The sequence below is a fragment of the Phoxinus phoxinus genome (genome assembly GCF_949152265.1).
Source record: "Phoxinus phoxinus genome assembly, chromosome: 1".
Classification (NCBI taxonomy): Eukaryota; Metazoa; Chordata; class Actinopteri; order Cypriniformes; family Leuciscidae; genus Phoxinus; species Phoxinus phoxinus.
Window position 1 is genome coordinate 14328081 of NC_136876.1, and position 14151 is coordinate 14342231.

General features: G+C 38.1%; 1 protein-coding gene across 1 annotated transcript; it reads left to right on the top strand.

The window, feature by feature from the left end:
* The first annotated feature begins 1161 nt into the window (after positions 1–1161).
* On the top strand, positions 1162–13263 carry gsg1l2a (gsg1-like 2a). Its single transcript, XM_079624659.1, has 5 exons — positions 1162–1653; positions 4497–4544; positions 5244–5396; positions 10447–10558; positions 11868–13263. Exons 1-5 carry the CDS (start codon positions 1353–1355, stop codon positions 12142–12144), a joined length of 891 nt encoding a protein of 296 aa, XP_079480785.1. The 5' UTR covers positions 1162–1352; the 3' UTR covers positions 12145–13263.
* Positions 13264–14151: the final 888 nt, after the last annotated feature.

The following is a 14151-nucleotide window of genomic DNA, read 5'->3' on the forward strand; positions in this document are numbered from 1 at the left end:
TCCCTCCTTTATCCTCTACTAGGATCCATCCTTGTAAATCTCTTTTCACCCGTTCATGAAATGACTTTGGGGAAAAAAATCACATGGACAATTATTATAACCTACTGTATTATAATACCCTTGTGATATTATATGCCTTACAGAGTTCACTTAAAAAAAAAAAACTCATGTCATGCAAAACCCATATGACTTGCGTAAACACAATACCTCCGTTTCTATCATATGACTTCCAAATTCTAGTGCATAGTGAAATAGACTACGTTTTGTGGTACTTTCATGGTGCTTTTTGTCGTTTTTGTAGTTTGACACCTCCTAGAAACTGTTCGCTTACATTGTGTACGTTTTTTTTTTTTAAGAACAGTGTGGACATTTTTCTAAATATCGCAAAAACTTTAACTGCAAAAAAACCCCTCTATTCTCTCAAAGATAATTTGTGAATTCCTGAATAATAAATGTTAAATAATAATTTACAGCATAAGCCCTTGTGGGCTTAGTCCAGTGTCTGCTTGTGCTGACATCTGTCAGCCCTTAAACATATTTCCCATAGCCATTTGCCTACATTTGTATGAAATATCCCACATTAATCATCCAGCTGTCAAATCAGACAGGATTTGCTGTGTGTGAGTGTGTGAGTGTGTGTGTGTGTGTGTGTGTGTGTGTGTGTGTGTGTGTGTGTGTGTGTGTGTGTTGTGTGTGTGTGTGTGTGTGTGTGTGTGTGTGTGTGTGTGTGTGTGTGTGTGTGTGTGTGTGTGTGTGTCAAGAATTTTTGCATGTGCAAACAGATGTAAGAGCTTCTTCGAATCATCAAAGATGTTACAGATTTATCTTTATCTTCTTTACTGTAAACCATTGTTGAACAAACAGTTGCACTTCATTGACATGTTCACTGAGGCAATCTTGAAAATGGAGGAAGTTCCTACTGAGATTTGGCAGATAGCCCTGCATCAGATTGAAGAATAATCTGATTGATAATCTGTTTTATTGCTATGCTCACAAAAATAAGCTACGGGTTTAGATGGAAGAACAAAACCAAGGTTTCATGCAATTTGCCCTTTGAAATGATAACAGTTAAATGGATGGGGGGGAGGGAACCGTGGGTGGGGTGGGGTGGGGTGGGCAGGGGGGGCGTGGGTAAGTTAGAGCGAAACATAAGAGACTGATAGCATTAGAGCTAGACATGAAGTAGAGCAGCTGTCGTTTGTGAAAGCTCTGCATCCGTCCAGTTGGTCTATCAAGGAGAAGAAGGCACAGATGGGACGCATTAGCAAGCATCTGCAAAACAAAAGTTTGAATGTCTGAAGCAAGGACCTCGAAGCCAGGATTACTCATCTCCTTGTGCCTCCTGGAGCACTATGGGTATACAGCGTGCTCAGAGAGCATCTCTAGCTCTCACGCTCAACTACGTGGCGTTGGCCATGGCGATCTCCGCCGTCACCACCAGCTACTGGTGTGAGGGGACCAGAAAGGTGGTCAAGCCTTTCTGCATGGGGCCGGTGAAAGTCAAGCAGACGTACTGCATCCGCTTTAACAGCTCCGACATCAACGACACGCGGCTGGTGCAGTACATCTATGAGACCGGAGAGGAGAAGTTCCTCATGAGGAAGTTCCACGCAGGCATCTGGTTCTCCTGCGAACAAACCATGGACTTACAAGGTAAGACAGCATTACTGTCTCTGTCTCATGGTTGGACTGCCTACAAAAACCACTGGTGTTTTCATTTAAAGTGCAGTGCAGAAGTTCATTCTCCAGAGCCGACTCTGGACCATGGAGAAATGGATGTAACGCTTTACAATAAAGGGTGTATTTGTTAACATTAGTTCAAATTAGCAATGATCAAAATCTGCATACAGCATTAATCTTTGTTAATGTTAAATTGTGGATATACTAAGCATTTCATAAGAATAATAGCATAAATGTTAACTTAAGTTAATGCACTAGCCAACATGAACCAACAGTGAAAAAGCTCTAAGATCTCTTAAAATCATAGCTTACATTTTTAACATGTGTTAATGCAATAGTTAACGTGAAGTAACAATGAATAACACCCCTTTACAATGTTAATTTATCTTGGTTTATGTAAATGTATAGGTAACCCATCACAACAAGGGTTATTTCTAGCATGAAAAAACAATGAATAATGCTTTTACAGGACTGTTATTATTCCTGGGTTATGTTGAATTCTACACATACTAATACCACCATTTCTAAGTATAAATTAAAGAACTGTTTCCCAACCCTGGTCCTGGAGGCCCCCCAACACTGCACATTTCTGATGTCTCTCTTATCTGACACAACAATCTGAGGTCTTGGGGTCTTTACTAATGAAGTGAATGAAGAAAGAAAGCAATAAAGAAGTAGCATGACAAGCTATGCATCTTGTTCTCTGTTCAGTGAACCGAGATGTTCCTTCCGATAGGTTTACTTGATGCTGCGTTATGTGCCAGGAGTGGTGCTCAACCCTTTCAGACTTTGTAGTTAGGAGGCTTTAGTAGACCACATTGGAGCCAGAGCAACATTCATGAACTTTATAATTGTGCGAGGTGCGAAGGTTAGGCTGAAAGGAAGCACATAAGCTTTTCCCCAAAAAGGAAACCTGAGAAACGTCCTGTGTCTCTGAACGATCTGAATAAGGAAGCAAACCTTCTTCAGATCTATCAACCCCGCCTCCCTCCTGAATTTTCACCATGCTTCAGCATCAGAATCATGAAACTGCAATTCTGAAGAGCGTAGTTCCATCAATGCAAATTTAAGATGGGTGTAGACTCCCTTATACTTTTTCAACACCAGAAAGTGGGCCAGATTTACGAAAAATGGCAAATTAGAGAGAAAGCACAATTCAAAAAAATTGCAGATGGGAGTGGAAAGTTCTGCGTGTGATATATGGAAGACACGCAAATTAAAGCCGAATAATTTTCATAACGACCAACCAACACAATCTACCAGGAGCAGCGCAAATTAGCCTTTGGTTTAAGACATGCTTTTCCGGGGGCGTTAAATAATGGAGCAAATACTAGTAAACTGACTTGCGCAAACCTTAGTAAATCACCTTGCTTGATTCATTTAAATACTCTCCTCCCAAACATTTTGCGTACGAAAGGGAAACTCCTACAACTGCATATGCAATAAGAGTCAGCCGCAAAAATAACCCTGTCCACACCTTTTTCACTGCGTGTCTTTAGTAAATCCTGACAGTAGTTTTTTTAACTACTGTGCTGGAGCAAGCTGTTAGTAAATCTGGCCCAGTATCGACTGTAAAAACCAGACTCCCTTTGAGGAGGAGACACTTCTTCTACGGCTCCTCTCTCCAAAGGGGAAGAACTTCCTGCCCCAAAATGAGAGCCTCCCAACCAGCTATAGGGAGCAGTCCATTGAAAAAAGCGGACCAAGATGAAATTGGATGATGTACCCCAGTTTAATGGTTCAAAGAACCATCCCATTTGGCAAAAGTCTCTACCTTGCTAGATAGGGAGAGAGGCGTCTTTCTGCAAAGCTTGAACTCCAAAAGTCTTGTAGCATGGAGAAAACAGGAGTACATTGTCGTACGGGGCATCACACGATCTGCTTTCGTCAAAGACGCAGGCTGTGATGGAGCTAACCATAGGCGACATGGTCACATAAAAAGGTGTCGTAGTAAGAGAGCCTGAAGCGTCTCCAACCACTACATGAGAAATTAACAGTATAAAATTGGTTTAACTTGATTGCCGACCTTAGTTTAATGCACCTACGTGGGTGTTGGTGTGCCTTTGGACTAGGTCAGTTTCTGGGAGTGGGGAGGACCGCATCGCCTAACCACAATATAGTAGTCTTGTGAGTGAGCCATCTTTAAAACTTACATGACTGCTATCGAACTGCTCTCATCTGTAATGCCACACAGCAGAGCTGACAAGCAGTATCAGTCACGAGCAGCCAATCATACAAACCGAATGTTTAGTAGCACAAAGCAACAAATCAATCACACACTCCCATGCTGTTTTTAAACAGGCTTCAAACTATCATCAAGTGAACCTATGGTAAAATGGTAATGGTAAATGGACTGCATTTATATAGAGCTTTCACAGACCCAATGGCCACCAAAGCGCTTTACAATATTGCCTCACATTCACCCATTCACTCACTCATTCATACACCGACGGCGGTGTCAGCCATGCAAGGCGATCCAGCTCGTCGGGAGCAGCTGGGGTTAGGTGTCTTGCTCAAGGACACCTCGACACTTGGTCAGGTGGAACCGGGGATTGAACCACCAACCTTCCGGTTTGTAGACAATCTACATGAACCACTGAGCCACTGTCGCCAAATGAAAAGGAACAGTATTTACGAATAACAAACAAGCATGAATTAACAATGAACAATAGCATTTATTATTTATAACATGTAACCTATAATAAATTCTGTAAAACTTGTTCCTCAAAAAGAATTCTCAAAAAGAATGTGGATACATTTGTTTGATGCACATTTGGAGCCAGAAGCCAATGTTTACCAGAATTGTCTCTTTATAGGATTTACCTGTAGGAGCTTTTTAGAGATTGCACCTGATCATGAAAGAGGTGGGTAAGTAACAAGTGTTACATGTTATTTATATGAACAATAAACACAAATTACCTAAAACAAATTCCCTTATATCTAGTAGTTCATTACATTCACACAGTAAAACCACCCAAACACTTCCCTAGACAAGGTCATTAGATTTTTCTTGTGCTAACAATATGTACAAGTGTGCATGTACGCTTTGATGCTCGTGAGAGGTCAAAGATGACTTGGAATGAGTTACAGTGTTCAGTAACTGAGAATAAAGTGGCCTAAGGGTGTATCAGTTTATCTGTGTAACACAGATAAACCAAAAAAAAAAAATTTTGGAGTGGACCAAAAACCACAAGTAATGGTGATCAAAAACACAAACAACTTTGTGGTGGTCACCTGAGATGGAAATAGCTACATTTTAAAGTCATTAATCCCTTTTTCATAAAAATGAAACAAAGCACAACTTTTTTTATTGGAATTATATAAAAAATAAAATAAAAAAGTCTACAATAGTAATAGGAGTATGTTCTTAATGTATGCCAATGATGTATGGAATAATGTATAAATGTGAATACTAATGTAAAAGCAAAAGGACAACAATGTCACAGATGATACATAAAGAGATATTCCCATTCTTATCCTCTCTCTCTCTCTCTCTCTCTCTCTCTCTCTCTCTCTCTCTCTCTCTCTCTCTCTCTCTCTCTCTCTCTCTCTCTCTTTCTCAGAAGTGCTCTGGCTGTGTATTGTGGCTGAGTGTCTGTACATTGGTCTGCTGTTCACCGGTGGAGCTATGATGGTCATAGAGATGTGTCCATGCTTTAACATGATGAACAGACTCAAGCTCAATGCCTTTGCAGCTCTGTGCACCGCTCTCTCAGGTAAAAATAAATAAAACACTTAAGAACAGTTGGGGCAGTACATATTTAAGTGCTTATCTTTTTTTATAAATAGTTAATTGCATTTAGTTTAAGATAGCCAACTGTTAGTTTCAAATATCTGCTATAGGGCTGGTATGACAGTACAGTATATTGTGACTAGGGGTGTAACAATATATCGTGCCACAATATATCGCAATACAAAAATGCAACAATACGTATCGTGGATAGTGACAATATGTATCGTGGATAGTTCACCCAAAATAGAAATTACTGTACAAGAAAAAAATCATGTTTTCAGAGTTTTAGTGTCAGTACTACATTAAACTACTATATAATGTTGATTATAATGTATAATAATGCAATGGTCAGCTTCAGAATCATGAATATTTTTATTCTGGTGTCACCATTGTCTTTGAATTACAGCACCAAGTCCAAACCTGTTCATTTAAACCCACAATGTAATATCAAAGTTAGCATTTTAATCAACAGTACATTTTTTGTTAACCTTTTATCATATGTCTTGGGAGTATCGCAATAATATCGTATCGTGAGTTCAGTATCGTGATATATATCGAATCGTGAAATGAAGGTATCGTTACACCCCTAATTGTGACCACGGTATAACGTCTATCATTCGAGATTTTACTATATCGTTTATTTCTCTGTATGTAAATATATCCACGTAGCACAGTACTACTTGCAGTTATATACACGTAAGAGTGATAAAGAAACATGCATGAATGAGAAACTGAAGAGGGACATGCTTGATGATGTTGGTACTCGCGCTGACTGACATTCACCCGAAGTGACTGTTTTTACCACAGTACCTTTAAAACTTTCATAAATGACCTCTGTTAAGATTTGGTCTGTTTACTGATGTAGTTCACACTGTTGTGCATCAGAATTAGCCAAATTGCTGAATACTGAATAAGCACCGGTCTGTAAATGTTGGCGGTAATGTTAATATTTTCATGGATAGGACATCGTAGTGTCACAATCAGAGCTTGCCATGTGACTGGGGCTAGTGGTTTCCCAAAGTTACTAGCGACTCAGCGTTTTCACTGGCCACAATTTTGACATTGATACCATGAGGAATAACTGCCATATAGATATTTTTAATGTTATCTCATAATTTGGTAGCAGGTATATTAGGCTGCTGTCACTTTAAGGCCTGGCAAATGGATACATTATACTGTTACACCTGCATTTTCTTTCTCAACTGTTTACGTTCAGTTAAAACATAACTGACTGTGTTTACGTGAATACTCGCCAAGACCGGCATTTTGTCATTACTTTTTGTGTATTTGACTGTTTAAACGCAATAAGCAGCCAAAAATAACTAAATTTAGTACTAAAAGGCGCCTTTATGTGCCGCAATTTGGGTGTGAGCACAAATAAAATCTTTAGCTCATAATGCAATAACAATATTTACGTTATGAGAAATTTATTACATTATAAACTCACCAAAACCGTCAGATTTTTATAATTGTAATAGCTTTTAAAACATAAAAAATATTTGTATTCCATTACAGTACATTTAAAAAAATCTAAATCCAGTCTTAAACCACCTATGAAATGCAACAGATTTAAATATTCATCCAATTATTATTATTATCATTATTATTATATAGGGGTTTAACGGTACGCAAAAATCACGGTTCGGTACATACCTTGGTTTTAAAGTTACGGTTCGGTTCATTTTCGGTACAGTAAGGGAAAGAAATGCAAAACATTAAACTGCTGGTTGTTTACTATAAACTTTTTTTTAACAATTTGTTTACACTTTTTTAAACACACTTTTTTTAATAAAATATAGGCTAATAAATAGAAAATATATAAAATAAAAAAAGAATAAGAAATAAAATACTGCTGCAAAGTTCTCCACTAAATAAAATACTCTCAAACCAATATTGGCCATGAGCGTGCCGTGTATGTGGTGATCTTTATTTATGCGATATTTATGTCCGAGCCCGACCCGAGTTAAAATCCTATTTTTTTTCTCATACTAATGACACATACGTTTGTTTGTGTGGAAAGCCCGCTTTTAACAGAAAGGCATTCGGAAATGTCCACAGATGAGTACATCAGCGCGCACGGAGCTACAAGCTCTCTTAACACAGGCGCGTGTGCATGTGTTTCGTTGTCACAGCAACATAAACAAATTTCCGCACACAGGAAGACAGATGTAATGGTACTATTTTACATGTATTTGAATCACAAAAACGATTAATCAGATTTAATCAGTGCAACGCGGAGACTTCCGACACTTAATATGTTCGTGTGGAAACTCGGAATTGACGTATGTTCCGCACACAAAACTAGCCTAATTTACGTGAATGATTGCATTCGGTACACATGTGCACCGTACCGAAAGTGCTGTACCGAAACGGTCCGGTACGAATACACATACCGTTACACCCCTATTATTATAGAATATTCAAATCTTAAAGGTTTGATCTATTTTACATGCACTGTAAGAAAGAAAATCTGTAGAAAAACGGAAAAAGCAGTTGAAATTTTCTGCAAAGATTCTCCATTATGTTTATGGATATCTCCTATGACCTAAAACACAGCACAAGGCGATGCATGATTCAAAATACGAGAAACGTCTGTGAAAAATCAACATAGAAAAGTATTAACACAGTACATCGGGGCCCTATTTTAACAGACTTTTCTTTCTTGCTTTCACATTTTTGGCACAGACAGACAGAGGAACACTAGTCCCTTTTGAATGCTCATTTGCCAGAAAAGTAAAAAATCCTTCAAGCTCAACTCCTGCCAGTCATCCCCAGCTGTGAAACAGAGATGAGATTATACAGCACAAATCCAACCGCTTCACGTGTTCCCGACACTTTACAGAGAGCAATGATGGGTCAGCGATGCCCCAGAGACCAACTGAGCAATGCTGTTCATCACAGGAGTGAAAAAAGCGCCTCCCTGGGTCTACACTCTAAAAAATGCTGGGTTGTTTCAACCCAATTTGAGCCGTTGGGTTAAATTTTTACATTACATTTTTAACCCAACATTTGGGTTTGTCCATATTTTACCCAAAATTGGGTTGAAATAACCCAGCATTTTTTAGAGTGTATATTCTACATTATTACTCATTGTTTCCCCTGCGGTGTGTGACAAAAAAAATTTGGGCATACGTAAAAAAAAAAAAAAAAAAAAAAAAAAAAAGATTTGTGTGGCCATTTTTTTATGTTACACAGCAGAAAAAGACAGGAATTAAGGCACTTCAGGGTTTCCACTTCTTACAACTACAAGGAAAACATATCATTGCGCCCCCAAATGGCCAACATCGACACTGCATGCTAACTCTTTTTTGTGTGTGTGTGTGGGGGGGGGGGGGTATTGCTGTGTATATATGGTTTATGTACATATATATATATATATATATTGCTTTGCATTGTTGTAGCAAAATTTGGTGAGGTTTATGCTCAAAACAACAACAAAAACTGCATATAAGGAATCAAAACAATCTTAATTTAAGCATAAATAATCTCTGAAAAGTTTTAATATATTTTATATATTAAAATATATAATATATAACACGCTTTTTTTGGTGAAAAGTAATTATTTCAATATTTCACTGAAAAAAAGAAAAAATTGTGATTGAGAAAAAGTTGTCTTGCAGTGAATGTGTATTTGTGGCAGTGGTGGGAGGTTGTTTTGGATGGGAAGCTGCCTCTCTGGTCTGTCCCAACAGCGTGGGGATTTGGTGGTTTGTGCTGTAATCGGATTGGCGTGGGGGGTTAGTGGTTTTGGTATGTGACATGGCCAGCCGAGACCATCCTCCCTCCCCCTATTTTTTCACTAATCCTAGTTGTAGGATTGCTCACCAACACACTTGATGCACATCAGCACCTGCCATTAGAAGAAACGACACTGAAACAACACAATAGCAGCTTCATCATATGATGCATGTGCATTGCAGCGGTGTGGTCGGCTTCTGAAATATTCGCATTTGGGTTTTTTAGTTATAAATAAATGTTCCATTTAATGTTTACTTGGTTTCAAATCATGATCAATAGCCTAATATAACATTTCTGTCACAATAAAAAAAAATAATCAAGTGTTTCTAACTTATTTTCAGACCAGACAGTGCAGGCGCTGTAATCACTGCAGGTGTAATGAATGTTGCAGGCACTTTAATTGAACTTTGCTGAGCGGTAATTTAATCAGCTCACTCATTAATTCAGATGTGACTAACCGCGGTCTTAGAAAGCAATCCTCATTGATCTCAATAGGACTGATTCGTGGTGTTCAGGGCAAAGTCCTCACTGTTAAAAAAAAATTATTATAATAATAATTAAATGTAAATTCGATTAATGTTGACACTTTTTTAAGGTTAAATAAATGTTACTCACAAATATAAAAAAATCAATAATCAACAACCAATAAAATTAGGCTATATTTTGTATTTTTACAGTAACAATGCAATCGATGTTTAATTAAAACGAAGTATAAAGATAGGCTAGTGCTTATTATCATCATAATTATTCCATAATGGATGCGTTATTTGTTACCTGATGTTCACCTGTTCTTTTTAATAGTTAACTTATTTTCGGATCATCAGTCATCAAGACTCGGTAAAAACTGCAGGGCACAGACATGAGCTGCCCATACAAAACGAATTGCTCACTAAAACAAAAAGCCCTTACAGGTCGTTTTTGACGTGTCAAAGTGGTGATATCTGAGTGGGTGAGTTGTTTACTTACTTTTTCATTTGGTCTTGCCATTACTGTAACATATTTCTTCCGACTGATTCGTGGACGAACGAGCACAAAATTGAGAGGCGCGATTTTTTCCCGCATGAACAGTGCAATAGCCAATCATCGTTGCCTCCTCTCACGTGACTTTCCCACATTTAAACCGGCATAATTTATTTATTTATTTTTGTGAGTTGGTTTTGCACAAAGACAGTATATGGTTCTGCAACTGGACATAGTTTATTCTTTGAATAGACATAATACAGAAACTCATACTGACATCTTGTGGACAAAGCCAAAAATGACAACATATGCACTGTCATTTTTCTGTGCCCCAGGGCTTTTCGGGATGGTTGCACATATGATGTTCACCACAGCTTTCCAGCTGGCTGTTCAGCTGGGTCCAGAAGACTGGAGACCTAAGACATGGGACTACAGCTGGTCGTATCTGTGAGTCTCATGTATGACACTTTGCAAATGAATTTGCCAGCATATAATTCTCAAGTCAGATGCACAGGATAGTTGATCTTATAGACTCTAAAAAAATTATTTTAGCCTACACAAATACAATAAGTTCTCTACACAGTAAGTAAATTTGAACTTATATTCATTTTATATGAACATGAACTCAGTAATCAAATAGGCCTATATTTCACTGGTTTGGCCCATCCTTTCTTAGACTGTCTCACAAATGAATTCGGTTGAATAGCTGTCAGCTGTTAGCCTGGGAAAACCCAGACCACTTCCGGCAAATTTAGATTTGATCTGCAAGTGGGTCTGGCAAAGAGCCCATTGAAACCCATTTCCAATCCGTCGAAATCGCGGCACCAATCAGAAACGTTTTACACGATGACGACAGAGCAGAGACGGTGACGCAGATTTTGTACATTACAGAGATGGATGCCGCCGTGGAACATCACAACATCACTCGTTCGAATCAGCTATCGCGTCTGTTTCAAGCGATTTAAAATGGTCATTTTCGTCAACACAAACAGAGAATTGCTGAGAGTCTCGAGATGTTTCTCCGTCGCTCTGCATACGTCATGTCATTCATCGCTCTGATTGGTTTTAGATCTATCCGACGTCCGGTGGTGACGCCACTGTGGAAATGAATTGTCTATGGAGCTTTGCCAGACCCTTACTCAGTTACAACTGAGAGTGGTCTGGGTTTTCCCATGTCAGCTGTTAAATTTAAGTACACAATTTGATAATACCAATTTAGGTCAACCAATTACCATTCAATGCTTCATTTTGTTCAGTCTGTGGTGTGGTGTAAAAATGTCACATTAGCAATTAAAGAAAAAGCACTTAAGCAAAACCAGGTCAAAGAGTCTGAATCATTTTTGGTCCCATATTTTTATAAATTGTACTGGTAGTCCACTGCACTAAGAATTTTGGGGTATATGTTACAGTTTACTTTATTTTGCTATCCTCACTTACATAAATTAACCCTATAGTGTCACCCACTAGTAAAAAAAAAAAAAAAAAAAAAAGATTTTGATCTGGTGTCTGATTAATTTTTGGTTTGACTGCATATTTACTGTCTGTATTTATTGGTTTGCATCAACTACAGTACATATCGTCACCTTCCTAAAATAATTGGTTTTTAGTCCTTTTCATTTTCAAATGACTTAGGCAATTATTTTAGGAAGGTGACGATATACAGTACAGTGAGTGTCAGTAATTTTTTACTTTTATTTTCAGTAAGAAAATGAAAAATTTGAATATTAAATATGATCTTCTCTCCACTTTTTCTTAGTCTGGCATGGGGCTCGTTCGCCACCTGCATGGGCTCGGCGGTCACGGCACTAAACCGTTACACCAAAACCATCATTGAGTTTAAGTTCAAGCGGAGGACCATTGAGAAGAAACTGCGCATCAAGCAGATTCTGGAGCTGGACGCGCCAGAAGACTTATGGTACATCACTTCATTACAAGAGCAAGCAGACCAACACGCCGCTCTGTATGTGAATGGCACCGAACCGTCCTGCATCAACTCCATAATACTGGACAATTGGGGCAGAGCATACTGCTGAAAACTCAGGAAGGACACCGCTCCTCATTTCTGTGCATTTATATCATAGGGCTTCTGTCAACAGAGCAGGATATGGACTAAAGTTATTTTGCAGTGCCACAACTGTTCTGACAAGACTCGCTGTGCTACCGTGAACCTTGTTGATAACTGAGGTTTAAAGAAATGTTCTGAGTTTAAAAACAAGTTAAGCTCTGTCGACAACAAATTTGACTGCTGTCAGTTATCACGGAATATAATTCATGCTGACACAAGGCTGACATTCTTGACAAAAATATAGTTTGACATACTTCTGAATTAGTACTTAATGGACAGTTTATATTTTTATGGAATTCTACAGTTTTTATAATAATGGATTTATCCGCGCACATCATTATTATAATTCCCATTAATGATAATAACTTCAATTCATTGTTCCTCTTATACAGTATACTATATGGACCCGACCATTGCACCAACAGGGACTGTAATGATAAATACATAGACATTAAAATATGGAGTCCCCTCTTTGATTGAAACAATTGAATTAAATAATTAAGAGGTGTGTCCCAATACTTTTGTACATATAGTGTATATGGGAGTGAAGCTATGTATTTAAAGGGAAACTACTAGGTTTTTAATCAAAAAGCAAGGTATCCAACACTATTGTGAAAAATATTTTCTGTGATGATTGACAGCATGTCACATGTACTGTCATTAGACTTGCTCTCTAACCCAGAGTAGCCTATTATACCATGCATTGTTTGTTGTTATATATATATTTAAACATTTAAAAAATTGATATATGTTCATTTGAAATGTAATTTTCTCTGATATGAACTTTAAACCACAGAGAAGTGTGGACGCCATCTTCTGGACCAACATTTCAGTGCCTCTGGCAGAAATAAGACTCCTTTAATAAAACATGCTCCAGTGCCACATTTATTACACACTTGTGTCAATGCCAACCATCTTGTATATGCACTTGTTGTAGGATGAGTGAAATCCCTCAATCTCTTATGGATGTAAGCGTGGGTTTCTGGATTAGTTCTTCTGTCTTTGATGGCACGGAAAACGGTTGAGTTTTACTTGTATGTGTGGTGCATGTTGATGAAGCGCTGCTTATTAAATGGTTCATTTATATAAAAATGACACCTGTCATCATTAACCCTCATATAGCATTTTCTCATTACCGTGATGCGTCGGATTTATGATGTGTTGGTCTGATTGTTATATACAGAAAGATATTTTTGATAGTGCATGAGTAGCCTATAAGAAATGTGATGGATGTGATAGCATTGATTAGATATCACAAAATCATGTTAATTACAATGTGGTTTTGTGTATATGAAGTATATTTCTCTGTGATCTGTGCAGCTGGTGACTTCTTAGACTAAGTTTGTGTGTTTCAGTTCTGAAAGAGCTCAGAGGAACATCATGATTTACATAAAGCTGAAATTATGAGGCACATATTGTGCAGGTGTATCCTGAGAAAGAGTCATGCATGTCTAAGAAAGAAAATGCAAACAAATGCATGGCCAAAGATTTTTAATTTCAAAACCAAAAAGCATATAGTCATTAAGAAAACCATCTGTCATTTTTATTCAGACAATATTATTTCAAGAACCGCTATAAAGCCAAAACAATCTGTTACCTTAAATTATACATTTATCTCTGTAAAGCAGCTTTGAAACAATCTACATTGTTAAAAGATGACTTGACTTGACTTGACTTGTCATCTTCATTTATATGGTTGGGTGCAACAGATCCCGGGTTCAAATCGAGCCTGTTCTTAGGCTTTGCTTTAAATCTCTTCAGCCTGGTTAGGGTCACTGGCAATTAGGATATTTCTGGGAAATTGGGGAGCAAAGCTGCTGGTTAATTGGTTAGAACGTGGTTCGATCCCCATACGGGCCACTGTTTTGCTCATGGGACATTCAGCTCTGTCTGCACATCTCAAAAGTGACAGGCAGTCTCCCAGAAATCTCTGCTGGCTAAAAATAGCTCAGTTGGGAGAGCGTTAGACTAAAGA